General features: G+C 25.4%; 1 protein-coding gene across 1 annotated transcript; it reads right to left on the bottom strand.

Annotated features, from left to right (window-relative positions):
- Positions 1-6,846: 6,846 nt before the first annotated feature.
- Positions 6,847-8,945, bottom strand: LOC111291349 (uncharacterized). The gene is made up of 4 exons (XM_022883026.2): positions 8,812-8,945; positions 8,547-8,733; positions 8,391-8,457; positions 6,847-7,575 (listed from the first exon to the last, which is right to left on the bottom strand). Exons 2-4 carry the CDS (start codon positions 8,684-8,686, stop codon positions 7,294-7,296), a joined length of 489 nt encoding a protein of 162 aa, XP_022738761.2. The 5' UTR covers positions 8,687-8,733; positions 8,812-8,945; the 3' UTR covers positions 6,847-7,293.
- Between the last annotated feature and the right edge of the window lie 8,375 nt (positions 8,946-17,320).

The raw sequence follows: 17,320 nt of genomic DNA, 5'->3' as shown, positions 1-17,320 counted from the left end.
TTTATCGAAACTAATCAAAACTAATGAAAACAATCAATATTACACAATATCAAATTCAATACAAAAAATTACCTTTATATATATATAACATACTTTGATATAACTGAAACATATCGATCGATATAACTGGCACTGAGACGAAGTTAACAACATTGCTCGAACTACACCTCACCAAAATTTCAATTTAATCCAAATGAAACCTTAAGAGATAAGTGGATTAAAATGAAAATTTCCATCCTAAACCATAAACCACAAAATTTAATCAATATTGCATCATCAAAACCAATGTTCATGTAAGCATAAATAATGGTAGAATTTTAACTTTGTTATTTTTTGGATTGAAATTTGTAATCTCAAAAAAAAAAAAAAAAGGAACTCCATTTTGTTAAATTATTTTACACACTGAATTCACATTTTAACATAAATGTAGGAACGAATTGAATAATTTAACCATTTTTTATTTTTTTTGTCCACTGCAAGGAAATTGTCATATACTGACACTTAAAAAACCATTAGTATATCACAATAAATATTATACCGATGGTTAAAATATATATTCAGATAAATTTTTAACCATCAATATAGACTTATACTGATAGTTTTTAAAGTGTTAGAATATGTAGTAAAGATATACCAACAATTTAAGTCTCTCAATAAATGTATATCTATTGGTATAACATCTATTGTATATTCCACCTTATACCTTTTATTGACAATTAACTTCCATCAATATAAACTTGTATGGTTTAATTTTTTCTACCTATACCAATAAATTATTTGACATTATATTTTTTACGAAAGGTTAATGCCCGTCAGTATAGCTTAATGTGTTTTTACTTTTACTAACGGTTGACTATTAGTGACGTCAGTATAGCCTAAAATATTCCAATAGAAAAATGTTGTTGGTTGACTATTGGTAGTGCCAGTATAGCCTAAAATATTCCAATAGAAAATGGCGTTGGTATAAATGTTAAAGCGTTGGTAAAAACTTTTCTTTTGAATTATATTTTCAATTATTAATATTAATTTATTTATAATCATAATATGATATTATTTCATATAAAGTAAAAATACACAACAAAATAAAAGATACTTAATAACATTTCAAATATAACTACAAGCAAATTATTTTATAATCCACAAACTTAGAATAAGTCAAAAACTAAAGTCATTGTACAAAGTCTAGATAAAAGCAAACATCATTTAATGTCTACAAACATGGTGCTTGAAGTAAATAAATAACTTCCCAAAGCAAATGATGTCATCATAGATTTCTACATAGAAGTATTTGCATATATAAAATAAAAAACACTATTAGATAATTAAATTAAAAGCAAAAAGAATTAGTATCTGTAGTAAGTAGGTGCCTAAAAAAATAAGGAATCATCTCAATTAAAGTTCTTGGTTTCTATCAATATTGTCTCATTAACAGATGTCTAATCTAATCACCATTTGGAATAAATACGACAAGGTTTCAAGTCATTTTCACGTATCAAAGCTAAAAAATCTATTAAGTTTGAGAAAGGAGCACGGACAGAAAGAGATAATAATGCATAATTATGATAGAAACATAGGTTTAGCAAAATAACTATGGCACTAAACAAGCACAATGATAGAAACTAGAACAATCATAACTAGAACAAAAACAGTTTTTGATTCATATCCACTCATATAACAATTCGTTAGCACACAATTACAGTAATAACGGACTTTCACAATTATATGAATCAAAACCTATATTCAAACACTAATTTTGGCATTCTATCTAGGAAACAAGTATCAAGCAAAACATTTATACAAATACATCATGTGTCGATAAGTTTACCATTTTCATTTTGATTAGGTTGGTGACTTGAATTTGAAGACCAATAGCTTTCATGTGTGATTTCTAGAGCACTATTGGTATCAAAAACCTAAAAATCATTTATGTCCTAAATTGAAATTCTCCAATTTGAAACAATTGCCGAAAGAGAGAGATTTACTAGTATTTAATTGAAAAAGCCAACTACTAGGTAGTATGTAACCATGTCATGAAAATATTGTAATAGAATACATAGATTATCTAGTAACAGGAATAAGGAATAAAAAGAAGTGGTGTCAAGAAATGGTGTTAAGCAATGGATCATTACTACTACATCGGCGTGACCAACTTTGGATTTGAAAAAAGTCATGCACATGACACTAACAAAACCAAAGGCATAAATTAGCATTTGGTCATTTATAAAATCAAGAGGAACTACAATTGACTCATTTGTTTGTCATTTTGCACATGTGGTCATGATATGAAAATGAAACCTTAATATTTTCTTTTTTTTTTAAGAAGCATAAAGTTGGATTTCCACAATCTTTTAAAACAGTTGAGAATAGATGCAAATGTAAAAAGGTTTTGGCTCTTGTGCTTACTTTTCAATTTTATTAGTTTAGAAAAATATTAATTATATCAAAATCAATGACTAACAAATATGATACTTGTGCTTTTTTCATTATTGTAACAAATATGGTACAAGTATAAAAGCTTAGTCATTGGTAACCAATGACTAAAAAAATCAAATTAAAGTTTATATTTGATACCAATATAAAGTTGTCAATGATACTTGTGTTTGGAAAGAAAAAGATGAAAGCTTCTCTGTATTTTATTTTCCAACTATTGGTAAAGACTTGTGTTGTTTATGTCTAAAAATGAGCCAACCACTTTGCAATATCAACATAGGTTGTAAAATGTAAGAATAATTTTTCTTGTTTTTATTAGCATTCATTTTCTGCCTGCCTCTCAATTCGGTCTATTTAGCATTTTTTTTAAAAGGTTTTAGGTATTATTTACTAAACCTTCCACTTATGTTAACAAAGATATAAGCTCTAAACAATTAAAGAAAACAAATTTGATTTTAATAATAGCCAATTGCTAGGGGACATTCTTAACTCCAATTCAATGATTCATTAAGCACAAATATCATTTGGTGATTAAAAAAGGTAATTAAAGAAAATATTTCCAAAGATAAAAGAAGATCCCGTAAAGATCAGAATATTATGCTGTCACAAAATAAATCACTTGTAAAATGGAACACTAAAATATAAAATAAACATAGTTAAAACTCTTATAAGTTAATAGTCAGCTACAACCTTTCTCTATACAGTTTAGGCAGTGTTGCACCCTGTAATAATCCCATGGGAGAAACCATCAACATAAACAAAAAAGCGTCTCCACGAAGTAAATTTAGAATGTAGAAGAAAAACAATAAGGCAAACTTGTTACCATCACAAGCTAAGTTTTGGTTGAATAAGCAAGAGAAAAAGGCAGAGGATAGAAGGAAATGAGTTTAAAACAAAAACAAGAAAGTTGCAGGGATGTGAAATAGGGTTACTGCTTTAGGGTTATTTGAGTTTGGGTTTTGAGGAAATAGGGAAGAGAGACCGTTGGAAAAGGAGACTAGCAGTTAATTAAAGCTATGAGAGATAGAGATGAGTGGTAGAAATGTGAGTAAGATGAGGAAAGCGACATAAGTATGAGAGAAAGGGTAAGCGAGATGGGGTGAGACTGTGGGAATGTTTTTTAATTGTTGTAAATAACTTGTTTTTTTTTTTTTCCCTTTAATTTAGTGTTTAATTTTATTAAAAAGGGAAATATGAGAAATTATACTTTTTGAGAATTTTTATTAGAGGCCAATACTATGAAAAAGATTGGGCAAGTCTTAAATTGAAAAAGAAATTAGGAATATTTTTTAAGCTTATACTAATAGTTATAATATATACCATCAGTATATAACATACTTCTACTGATGAATATTTATATACTATCGAAAAAAGTTTACTTATACCAATATTTGTACAAAGTTTTGGCATAAATATTATATATTCTGACGGTATTAAAAATTCACCAACATAAATCTTTTATACTAACACAATTTAACCGTCAATATAACCAAGAGTCAATATATCAAAAAAAATTTAACAATGTATACTGATAGTTAAATATAACCATCAATATATCATATAGTTATACTAACAATCAATTACTTCCGTTGATATAAGTATCATTTATCTATGGATATTTTTACTAGTTAGCACTTATACAGACAGTTAAAATGCAATCCGTCAATATATAATGACGTATACTGGTGGTTATTTATATATTAAAAAAAATCAATATATACTGATAAAAAAATAAAATATTGGTATAAGTATTTTATATATTGACAGTAACAAAAATTCATTAATATAGATACTTTTTACCTACTTAATTTGATCGTCAATATAATTAAGTGTTAGTATATGAAAAAAATTTTGTAATAGCCCTAAATTGCTCTAAATTGTTAATAAGTATGAATTGTGCTATTTAAAAAAATATAGATGATACAATTCACTTCATTAGATATTGACGATGTACCATGTAAATTATATATAATATTATGTTACAATATATAAAAAAGTTTGATAAAATTTACTTATATGGATGTTTAAGTGAATGGTTTCTCTTTCAGACATGCAAGAAAATTTTTAAAATTTCTCTTTATAATAATATGTAAGATATTTTCTAATTTTAAGTTATTTATAAAAAATATATATTTAAAAATTATTTAATTATCCAAAACTTTCAAATTTAAATGAAAAACCAATTCAATTATTTCTAAGTGGTTAGCAACAAATTCTAATTTAAATATATTTTTTTTCAAAATGTATTTCTAAGTAATCTAAATATATATCTTTTTTAGTTGAAAATTTTCAAATTTAGTGATATATTATCTTTAAAATAGGTTTCCTAATAATATAAATATATATCTTTTTAAATCTAAAAATCTCAAATGTGGTAATATTATAAAATGAATTTCTTAATAATTTAAATTTATGTCATTTGAAATTTGAAATTTTAAAATATAATTTTTATTTTTAGAGATTTCATAATAATCTTTTATTATGTGATTTTTTAAAATTAAAAAACCAAATGTCACATATATTATACCATAATTTATTTTTTAATGATACTTTCAATATTAATTCTATTTTTTTTTTACTTTTATGCTTGCAAAGAAATTGTTTTTTAACTCGTGATATGCACAAAATTTTTTATTATATTTTTATAACTTTTTGATGTATGAAATGCACAAATTTTTATTATATTTTTATAATCTTGAATCCAATGTTAAAAAGTTAAATCAATGCTTTTTTTTTTAATTTTTATGTAAAATTTGGATATTTTATCTATTACAGAATGAATGTATGGATTTTATAAAAAATTTTTGACAATTCATAAACGTTGGAGGGGAAGAAAAAAATCGGTCTAATACAGTAATAACTCTTTTGAATTATTTTAACAATAGAAAGTGTAAAATATTGATTTAATTGTTTAAGAATTATTTGTTGATTATATTTATTTATTTAAAAAAATTATAAAGGCTTAATTTTAATTATTGATTTTGTTGCACTTTTTTATTTATTTTTTTAAAAAATATAAATAAAGGTAAATGACTAAAATGAAATACTAATTCTAATATAATTGTTTTATATAAAAGTAAAATCATATTTATTTATCAAAAATTAAGTTTTATTATTTGATTCTTTTATTGTATTATTGTTTTTTTTTTTTTTTTTGAAGCTAAATATAAGTAGTATAAAATCTTGTGAATGGGAAATAGCAAATTTTCATTAAAATCTTTGTACAACAAAATTTTAAAATAATTTTTTAAAATTAAATAATTTTATTTAAAATATAAAATAATTTCATTTTAGCTTTTACAATAACATAATTTTATTTTAAATATAAAATTTAAAACAAGTATAAAAATTAATTTGATAAATTTAATAAATGTTGAAAATTAAGATATTATTAAAACTCATATAAAAAAATATATACAATAAGCTATCATATATTATTTAAATTTTTAAAATTATTTTTTAATAAATAAAATTTATTTTAAAATTATCATGCATAAGTGTATAGAAATAATCATACGAGATAAAAATAGCATAAATTGAAAAATTATAATTTGAAATAATAAAGTTTTTAATTTTTAATATGATATTTTGTTTTAGTATTCAATAATATTATTTAAATATAAATTTTATGAATATTTTATTTTTCTTAAATATTATTATATGTTTTAAATTTTTTTAAATTTTAATTAAAAATAAAATATTTTTAAATATTTTATTTTTTCGAATATTATTATATATTTTAAAATTTTTTAATTAAAAATTTTGACGCCCTGGATTAGGTAGGCAAAATCTGACAGGCGAGTGGAAAGTGTCCCCACAAGGATTTCATAGAGAGATCAAATTAAAACAGCAAAATAAGGGGATTTTCCCAAGAAAAAAAAATTCAAGAAGCCAGAGCCTAACCAGAGAACTGTGCTTTACTGTTACAACAAAAGTAAGCCACGGGCTGAGAGAAAGAGCTAGTGCTAGTGCTGGTTCCATGTTTTTTGACGGCACGCCCAACAGAAAAGGCAATAATATCAACTTGCCCAATTCCCATTATCATATTTCCAACCACTAACCAAACCTAGAGCCGTAGACCTAATAGACCTAGACATCCGATTAATTTATTGATTCAACACTGACTTGTCACTTTATCAGCCTTTCCTTTCTTCACACATATCTTTCTCCATCCAACAAAACAGATACCAACGACCGAACAAAAAAACAAATGCCATGATAATCCCATCACATCACATCTCCATCCTCGTCTATCTTCGCTTTATATTTTTCTCATTCACGCAACCTCAAATACGCAGCTTGTATTTGACAGCTGAATTTTGTGAATGGAAGGCCAAGTGCTCCTCGTACTCTCTAACCCACGTTTCTTTTAATAAATAGATATAGATGTTGAAAATAAACCCACTAACTAAAGAATTTATGAAAATGAAACTTCTCATAGGATGGATTAATCCTCGTTTTCCCAGATTACAATTACAATCAGAATAATCAAACAGATAAATATTACAAAAAAGTCTCTCGAACAATTATCCTTTTCAACCAAATACAGAAAGAGCCCTAACTTTCCTTTATTTTATTTTTCAAAATTAACACCCAATCCTCAGAGTTGGGTCTCATCGGTCTTCACCTTTGGCTACAATGTACATATTCTTCTGAGAGTGCAGGGAAATCCAACTCATCAATGAACACCCGTCGTTAACCGGTGTATACAAAATTCAACACTAGCACACTACTGTTTGTAATTTAACTCATCTCCATCTCCTCTTTGGCTTTTCCCATATCAAAATTTTCTTAAAGAAATGGATCGACTTTATTTTTTTTTTTTTTTTTGCTTATTTTTCCAAATTGAGGATTTGGATTATTTTAAGCCACAGCAGAGATGCTGCAATTGCGACGATCTCTGTTGAGGCAATCGAAACCCTCAATTCGGACAGCAGCTGGCTTATGCCCAAATTTCATCCTCACGCATCCACTAGCTGCTGTACGTGAGGATGGTGATGGGGATAATATTGTAGGTAGCTGCTTCTTCTTGTTGAATTTGTCATCTTCGATGACGGGATTTGAAGCTCTGCTTGGTGGTGATCCACAGAAAAATGGTGGCGATGATGCCACCTGGTTGTTGGATTTCTCACCCCCATAGCCTCCCTGTAATTAAATGAAGCAAAACCATTTAAATTCAAATTAATCTTCCATTAAAACATACTTAACTGAAAAAAGGAAAAAAAAATATAACACTTCGATTATAAAAACTAAAGGAGAAATAATGGAATACAATTAAATAAATGAAACCATAGTCCAAAAAAAACTTTTTTAAATCTTATTTTCTGGACAAAAATACTAAAAAAAATTTAAGTATTTCACTTTTCTTATTTAGATCTTAACCATAGTCCAAAAAAAACTTTTTTAAATCTTATTTTCTGGACTAAAATACTAAAAAAAATTTAAGTATTTCACTTTTCTTATTTAGATCTTTATATTTTTATTTTATGCAAATAAAATCTAATCTTTTAATTTAATTTGTATATGAATAAATTTTCTTTCAAAAAAAATTAATTAATGTTAAAATTTTATTTAAATATATATAAAAAATTTATTTAATATAAATTAAAAATAAAAAACTATTTAAATACAAATTAAAAATTATAATTTTATTTAAACATAATAAAAATATAAAAATTTATATAAATAAAATGACAAATTTATTTTTTTATTATTTTAACTTTTTTTTTTCTAGCAAATGAAACATAAATAAAGTTTTTAAGATGTACTCTTTGTACTACCAATACTGCTCAATTTTTTAAAAATTCTTTCTTGACGGTAAAAATTTAAAAGTTATGATAACCAAATAACAATGCATTAAAAACTCTCAAAATACAAAGACGGTAACCCACCAAAAAACAAATCAAAGGCCATAAACTTTTTTAAAAAGAAAACAACATTTTGTAGAAAATTAAATTTACCTTGTTGAGGATTAAATCAAGAAGCTCTGTACGGGCTTGTGAATCTGCTATCTCAGTCTGACAACAGCTAGAGAATTTTGTCCCAAAAAATAATAACATTTATACTCCAAAAAATTAAAAATGAAAAAGAAAAAAACAAAATTGTAAGTAACTTACTTGGTAGACCAGCTAAAGATTCGGATATGATCCTGAGCTGAAGAATTGAAAAGGGCTACCCGACGAGGCTTAGGGCAAACAACTGAATCAAACAATCTCTCTTCAAACCTTCCCATGCCGTTGGTGTTCATTTCTATCATTTTATTTTTTATTTTTTGACAAATCAAAGATCTGAACGCCAACGGGTCTGTTCAGAACAAACATAAAATGAGATCTAACTAAAGCAAAACAAAAACGAAAAGAGATCTGGGTTTTTCAGACAAACCTGAGCTGGATTTAAAGGAAGAGAGACTCGTTTTGGAATTAAGAAAAAAAAGAGTCAATATTCGTTGAGATTTTGGAAGAAGGAAGGAAAAGGATGGGGTTTAGAGTGAGCATTCATATAAGAAAGAAAAAAAAAAGTGAGGGAGGACGGGGTGATAAGGTGCGGACAAGCGAGAAGATGTGATGTAAGATCTCTAGGTCTTGACCGTCAGATTCTTTTTGAAGAACACGTACCATGATTGATGATTATTTAGTACTTGGAGTAAAAGTTTTCGGAGACTTAAACCCAAAAACTTTGATATTATGTTAAATTAGATGATTAATTGTCCTAAAAACTTAATTAATTAAAAATAATTAACTCAACCATTATATTCAAAAGTTATAACATCAAACGTTATTCCATTTACAATGTCAAACGAACTGCGTTATTTATTTTAATTCATTTCTCTCCTGAAAGGTATAAAATTATCCAAACAAACAATGAAACAATTTTGCTTAATTTAAACACATAGAGATAGTCTCCACTCTCAAGAAGGAAGGAGTAATAAGAAGGCACTGTCTCTGTAATTATATATCAAAGATGGCAAAATATGATAAGACGGCAGAGGATTAAAATATTAATTCTTATTAATCCAAATAATAAATGGGTTTGTTATACTTACAGCTTCCAATTGCTAAAAACAATCAAAATTGACTAAACAAATATCTACCAACCAATAGTGGTCTATATGTAGCCTTATTTACCAACCATTAACATTGTCCAATATTGAATGGTCAGGGCATTAGAATATGAGAAATTATTTAATATATTTTTAGTAGAGTTTTTTAATTTTATAATTAAAATTAATAAGGTGATACATATTTTATTTTTAATTAATTTTTTATTATTTTAAATATACTATAAGGTATCGCACCATTAAATCCATTTGTAAAGCTAAAAAATTTTATTGTCAATTTATTATCGTATTTGATATTATTTTCAAAATCAGTATAATAATATAATTATCAAGATTATTAGTTTTTTAGGTGAGATGATGATCCAAAAGGAGGTGAATTAGATTTTTTAAAATTCTTCTCAAACAATAATTTTAAAATAATTGAATAAAAAATTGAAATCAATATTAAATTATGATGCAAATGACAACAATTGATATATCTAAAAGTATATGTAATCAATAATGAAAATAAAGAGATAGTGATAGAGAAATCAAATACAAAGATTTATAGAGGTTCGGTCTTTCTCCACAAGGCATCTACTTGGTTGTCCACACCAAGACTTTAATCCACTAATCTTGAATTGAAAATACACACCTATCTTTTTTTCTTTAAGGCTTAAGATAGAAATCTTACACTCTATATTCTAGGTTAAGTAGCATCCTTTCAATCCCACAAATTCAAGAGGATACCTTACCTCTTGATTACAAAATCATTTAATAAAAATGCAAACTTAAAACAAGCTAAGTATTTGCTTAATGAAGTACAAAAAAATTTGATAAATGAAACAACACAATAGAGCTTGGATACAACAAATACAAAAGATATGAATTTTAAGCTCTAACGACTCTTGATTCTTTGAGAAAATAAAAATATAACTTATTGGCTATTGCTCTCTTGATTCATCAATCTTCTTGGTGTGTTGAAGTGGCCATTTTATAGAGAAATTGAAGAACTAGCTATTAGAGATGGTGTAAAAGAAAAAATGCCTGTTGGAAGCATGAAAAACTAGCCGTTTGAGTGTTCTAGGAAGATCCAATCGATCTCTTCCCTAAGGGGATCGATTGTTCAAGTTTTGGAAGCCATTTCACTTCTTGTAAATGCATGACCCGATTGATCCCTTCCCTGAGGAGATCAATCCTGTCAAGGGGGTGATCGATCCCTTTTTGAACTTGGAGTAAAAAGATGCATTCTAGGTAAAAAATCAATCGATCATTTCTTGAATGGATCGATCCTATCAAAGCTGGATGATTGTCTCTTGTTTTATACTCTACTTACTAATTTGATCATATCTTGAGTCATACAAATTTCAAATTAAAAACTGTTTGAAGATTTAGAAACTAGACTTAAAGGGCTTTCTATTCATATAAAATTTATTACCTAATTCATTGTATAGGAATTGTAATGGATTTTCAAAACTATCCTTTGTTCAATTTTTAAACAACTGTAAAATGTCTAGTAAAAATTTAAAATCTTTTCTTAAAAAATTTAGATTTTGATTTGTTTGATCCATTAGAAAGTAGACTCAAAGAGTTTTCTAACCATATAAAATTCAAATATTAAAGCTTTGTGAATTAATACAAAAAAAATAAAATAATTTTAATGTTAGAAAACTTTGTTATTGTAAAACAACTTTTTTAAGTTAATATATTTCTCAAAACCAATATTATTAAAATTGTATTAAGTCCAAAACGAATAAGTTCACTTTAAAAACAACAATTGAACTTTCATTTAAACTCAAATAAACAATCTTTAAAGATAGATTTAGTTTGAGAAATATGAAAACAAAGAAAGGTTTGTTTACACTATGAAAAATATATTATTTACTTAGTACTAAAATATAAAACTTAAGAGCATATACTAAATAAATATTTTTCAAAATCTTGATCAAGCTAATTTAGCTTAATGTTTTATTATTTCAAAATACGAATCAATTCAAGGCTAACAATCTCCCCATTTTTTATATAACAAAACTTAAAGATAAATTTGCTTGATGAAAAACTTTTTTTGAAACATTTAAGATTTTAAAAAACATTTTGAAAAACTCTCCCTTAAATAATGTATGGCAAAACTCCCTCTCAATTTAGGCATCATAATCTAACACAACTCAATCAATATATGTTAGAGTATAAATAACAATTAAGTAGACATAAACATATGTATATCAAGCACATGCTAATTTGTTCACCAAATATTTCTCTCCCCTTTTGTCGTGGCAAAAAGACATGAGTAAATAAAAAAGGCATGAGTAAATAAACATAAAAAGGTATTGGTAAATATATTCATAAAACATTTCTCCTTATTTTTATTTATGCTCTTTTATACCAAATGTTTAAGTTCCTATATCAATTGCTATGAGCATAAAAGAAGAAATATCTCTAAACTTTTCTCTTTTTTGTCATTTCAAAAAAAAGAGATCTCAATTCAAAGCATGGGACAAAATGCTTAATACCAATAATATCAAAAGTATTTTGAAAGCATGTAATCAAGTGTAATATGCACAATAAAGTTCACATTTATGTATTCAAGCATAAAAGCTTAAGTGTATCCAATTAAAATGTTATAGCACAAAATCATTCATTCAACCTAACCACATGAAATTTATGAACAAAATGATAATAAATGATATGCAACCTACTTATAAATCATATTATCATAAGATGTACTTAGAACCTAGAATATCAATAGAAATTAAGTATAAATTCAAGCACATACATATAAGCTCATACCAATTGTTAAGGATATGTTATCACAAAGTATACCAACTGTTATCATAAAATAAATCAAGCAAAATTGTATTCTAAAATTGCTTCTCATTTCAAAATAAGGATTAATAAATTTAAGACATACATAATTTTGAATGAAAGGTATTAGCTATATCAAGGATAGGCACATAAATAAGTATCTATGAAAGTTTTAAAATCTTTAGCAATTTTGATACCAATTGTTAGCAATTTTATTCAACAATTTTCATAGAGCACACATATTTCAAACATATGAAAGATTTATTCAATACATGCATAAATAATAATAGTAATATTTCATAAGCTATCTTATCCAAACAAGAACCAAAAGCTCATATGTATTTAATAAATCAAAGGTACTAATAAGCAATGAGGTTCAATCATCATGTCCTAACAAAGATTATATAAACATGATTTTTCAAACATGATGAGCACATATGCTATAACAAAAAAATAATGAGTGCATAATTATTCAATTATAATTCAAATTATTTCAATGCAAAGAAATATTCTTAATCCAAACATATACAAGTACATAAATATAGTTCAAACATATTTTTCAATCAAAATCATATAAGCATATGCAAAAATTTCAAATCACATATAACAATATACCAATAGAGATATAAACATTTAGACATAATGTGGTACATGTTATCTCAATGATCTCAATCAATGAACATGTATATAAATTTTAAATTTATAATTCATAATTTATGAGTCAAATCAATTTAAAGATCAGGAAATCAACATAGCCAACTCATAGCTATGTTCAAAGATTCATCTTAAACAAATATTCATACAAAAAAAATTTATTAATCACATCAAGGCAATTAAGAACTAGGCGTAAATATTAACTAATCCAAGTATTTAACAAAGTTAAGATAAATTTTATCAAGTAGCATGGTGATTAATTTGTACAAAGTGTTCATAAATTCAAATAAAATATCTCATTCTTACATATATAAAAGCAAGCATTTATCAAATCATGCATTGAACATTATAAATCATAGGCACATAGCATAGATTCAATGCAATTACCTCCATCCTTATCAAGCTATGCCGTTATGCTCATTGTAGTTAAATAAGGCTTTGAATCCTCCATTCCATATCACTTGAGCTAAATCTTTAATGTATTTGGTCTTGATTAATGAAGATGACTTGCTTTGCTTGTTTCACTTAAAATCTCAAAAATGTTAGTTTATTCATACTCATTTCAAGTTCTCTTAGCAAAGAATTAAAAAAAATTTTTAACAAAGGATTTTCATTAAAAGCATCAAGAAAATCAATTGATAAAAATTATACAAATTGTTAGAAAACAATTCTATATTCTAAGTCATTATAGGTAAAAGAAAACTTATTCACTAAGTACAAGTTGCTAATTGCAAGGGAGATATATACTTAAGCTAGATGTCATATATCAATTTAAACATCAAATAGCACAAGAATGACACTAAAGTAAAAGTTCTCATATAATGTGCAAAAATCAAACCTTTTAGATCATTCATGAAAACAAAATAGATATATTCAATATTAATGTATATTAAAAAAATCACCAACAAATATGTCAAAATAAATTTTAGGTCATATAAAAACTAAAAACTCAAGAAAGACATATTTATCATAAAAAACATATTCAAGAAAATTTTAGCACAAAAGGATAAATATGTCTACATAAATTATAGGCCATAATCAATAATAAATTAAGCTAAAAGTCAGCATCTTAAGAAAATAATTTACTTAGTTATATTGCAACATGTCAAGCAAAAAAAAATCATATTTATCATATATGTACACATTTGACAAGAACAATAGATAAACTAACAACATATTTCATTTACAAACAAGTAGTTCATCATATTCAAAATCATAAATCAAGAGTTATATCAATTGAGCACAAATACCCAAAATATTTCACAAAATTAATAAAACATTTAAGCACAAAAATAAGTATATTTCACAAAATATCTTTCACAATCAAAAGATAGACAATTCAAGCATTTTAAACCACAAACATTAAGGTTAAATTGAATCAATCATCATATGAGCACATATTTTTACCAAAAACATAGATGAACAAAAAATCAATACATATCTTTTAAGCATAAAAAGTTCATCAATTCATCAACACAAGAGAAGAAATAAATCTTGAATTAATAAGGCTAAAGAATTAAAGTATATTTCAATATTATTTAAAAAAAAATCAAAAGATGAACAATCAAACATCAATATTTATGATTTAAGCATAAGATGATCATCAAATTTTAAAATCATAAATCAAGAGTTAAAACAATTATGTATAATACAATCAAGTTTAAAAAATTCACAAGATCCAAGCAGTATAAACAAATTGAACAATTTTAAACATCATGATTATATAGGCATGTTTAACAATCACAAATTAATATATATAAAATCACAAAATCATTTTCATCATACCAAAATCATTCAAACAAATATATTTATGCAAAATACAATAGGATAAATCATTCAAAGCTTAATATTTTTAAGATTTTTATTTTTGATATTTCGAAGCTCATTTTTACTTGAAAGAGACCTTAATAAATCTCATAACTAGTCAAGCTCATTTTTAACCATCTTGAACCATTCCAACAAGTTTCAAATGACAAAACAAAATTGTTCAAGTGATCATTTGGCATTAGAAATAAAAAAAAATAAAAAGCCAACTTTTAATCCCATATTTCCTTAAAAAAGGCCATTAAGATGGGCAAATATGTTTAAACACACATTTAAGCTCTTCAAACTATTTAGAAAAGTTTCATAACACAATTTGAAATTGTCTAAATGCCTATAAATATTAAAAAATAAGATTTAATATTTTAAGCTCTAAAATCCTTTGAAACTTGCATGTAGCACTTATGAGAAACTGAAAATATTACAAGTTATCTAGTTTTTTTTGTTTGAGCAAGTTCAAATCATTGAATTCAAATAATTCAAATTTATTTTTATTTAAAAACTTGCTAAAACAATATTTCATATTTTAAAGCTTGCTCTATTTAAAACATTTTTAAAGCAAAACATAAAATTTCAAAATCATTAGGCTTTGAGTGTTCCTCCTAAGTTTGTGCATAAATATAAAAATAATTTAGCATACAATTAATCACATGAAGTACCAATAACAATTTCACAAAAGCATGCATGATATCATCAATTTCCAACATTCATATACACAATCATGCATAAGCCCAAGTTTTTAAGAATCTCAATTTTACAAATAATGTCAAAATATCAAGATCATTCATACAATCTCACTATCAAGAGCATTCACATGTAATCCCACAAATTTATTAAAACATTCATGAATTCTCTTAAAAATGTTTCTCAAGCAAATAAGTATTAAACACAATATCAACAAGTATGTAGAATATATTAAAATCATACAAAAAAATGCATACTTAATTCAACTTTACATATATCAAATAAAATTGGTATATTCAAGATATATCAACAAAACATATACTAATATCCATTAAACATTATATGCTTAACAAGAATAGGCAACCAATTTCATATTCACTTAAAATAAAAATTTAAAGGTTATCTATCTCCATTGTATTCAATATTCAATCTCACATTGTAACTCCTTGCTCTAGCATACCTACAAGAAACAATCTTATTTGATTTTTAGTACCTAAATTACTTTAGGTCCTTAAGAGCTAGTCACCAATTCTCTTGCTTCTTTAGAATCCCATAATTATCTAATTCTAAATAGGACTTTTTTTTCTAATAAAACAAGTATGTATAGTATAACCATGAAAATTACAAAAATTATATTTAATCATTTTAGTATTTAATGAACTCTTTAAAAGTTTTTGTTTTTCATTCATTAATTCATCAAAATTTTTTTCAAAACAATATTTTCTTTTTCTAGAAATTTATTTCTATTTTGAGAGCTTTCAGAATCTATATTCAATTTTTCATTTTCTTTTTTCAAAATATGTTTTTGCATTTATCAAAAAATTATTTTCAACATTCAATTTTGAAATCATTTTCTTATATTTCATTTTCATTGACTCAAATTTCATAACTAACTCATCAAAGACATCTTACAATTCATTAAAAGTATATGAATTTGAATCAATTAAGTTAGAGGTTACCTTAGGTTTTTCAAGAACCATGAGAAATTATGCATTTTGGTTAAAAATTTATCTTTCTTGTAGCTCATCCAACTTCCTTATTATTTCATTTGAAGTGTTAAGACCAAGTTAAAGTTGTGGGAGTAAAGAACTCCATAGAGAATGCATTTCGCTTTTGCATTATCCATCACTTACCTCATATAGTTTGTATTATTTGAAGAAATTTTAAGCCCTTTTTCTATCACATTTCAAGCTTTAAAATCTTAGGCCGTTATGAACATTCACAAAATTTAAATTTATCAAATATAAGAGCTTGGATGACTTTCTCACCATCTTGAAACCTAAGTTGAGCCATAGGATCTTGACTCAAGGTGGTTAGACTTATAAAAAGATACTAAAGCTCTGATACAAATTGTTAGTATTTTAGGTGAGATGGTGATCTAAAAAAGGTATGAATTGAAATTTTCAAGTTCTTCCCAAACAATGATTTCAAAATAATTGAATGAAAAATTGAAATTAATATCAAAATATATTGCAAATGACAATAATTGATATATCTAGAAATATATGTAATCAATAATTAAAATAAAGAGATAGGGATAGAGAAATCAAAAATAAAGATTTATAAATGTTCGATCCTTCTCCATAAGGCACCTACGTCCTCTTTTCTTGGTTGTCCACACCAAGACTTCTATCAATTAATTTTGAATTAAAAATACAACCATATCTTTTTCTTTCCAAGGCTTAAGATAGAAACCTTACACTTTCTACTTTTTAGGCTAAGTAGCAGCTTATTAATCCCACAAATTCAAGAGGATACCTCACCTATTGATTGCAAAATCACTTAATAAAAATGCAAACTTAAAATTCTTCTCAAAGGCTAAATGTTTGTCTAATGAACTATAAAAAATTTTGATGAATGAAATAACACAATATAGCTTGGATACAACAAATA

The sequence above is a fragment of the Durio zibethinus genome, chromosome 11, assembly GCF_047325235.1.
Source record: "Durio zibethinus cultivar Kanyao isolate XHJ-2024 chromosome 11, ASM4732523v1, whole genome shotgun sequence".
NCBI classification, from domain to species: Eukaryota; Viridiplantae; Streptophyta; class Magnoliopsida; order Malvales; family Malvaceae; genus Durio; species Durio zibethinus.
This window is presented reverse-complemented; position numbering and strand designations above follow the sequence as displayed.

What these genes read in the sequence shown, in the direction of transcription:
- LOC111291349 (XM_022883026.2), bottom strand. Translation starts at nt 8,686, where the DNA reads ATGATAGAAATGAACACCAACGGCATGGGAAGGTTTGAAGAGAGATTG. An exon ending in ATCTTTAGCTGGTCTACCAA is followed by an intron (nt 8,458 to 8,546) that starts GTAAGTTACTTA and finishes AAAATTCTCTAG; the next exon opens with CTGTTGTCAGACTGAGATAG. An exon ending in TTGATTTAATCCTCAACAAG is followed by an intron (nt 7,576 to 8,390) that starts GTAAATTTAATT and finishes ATTTAATTACAG; the next exon opens with GGAGGCTATGGGGGTGAGAA.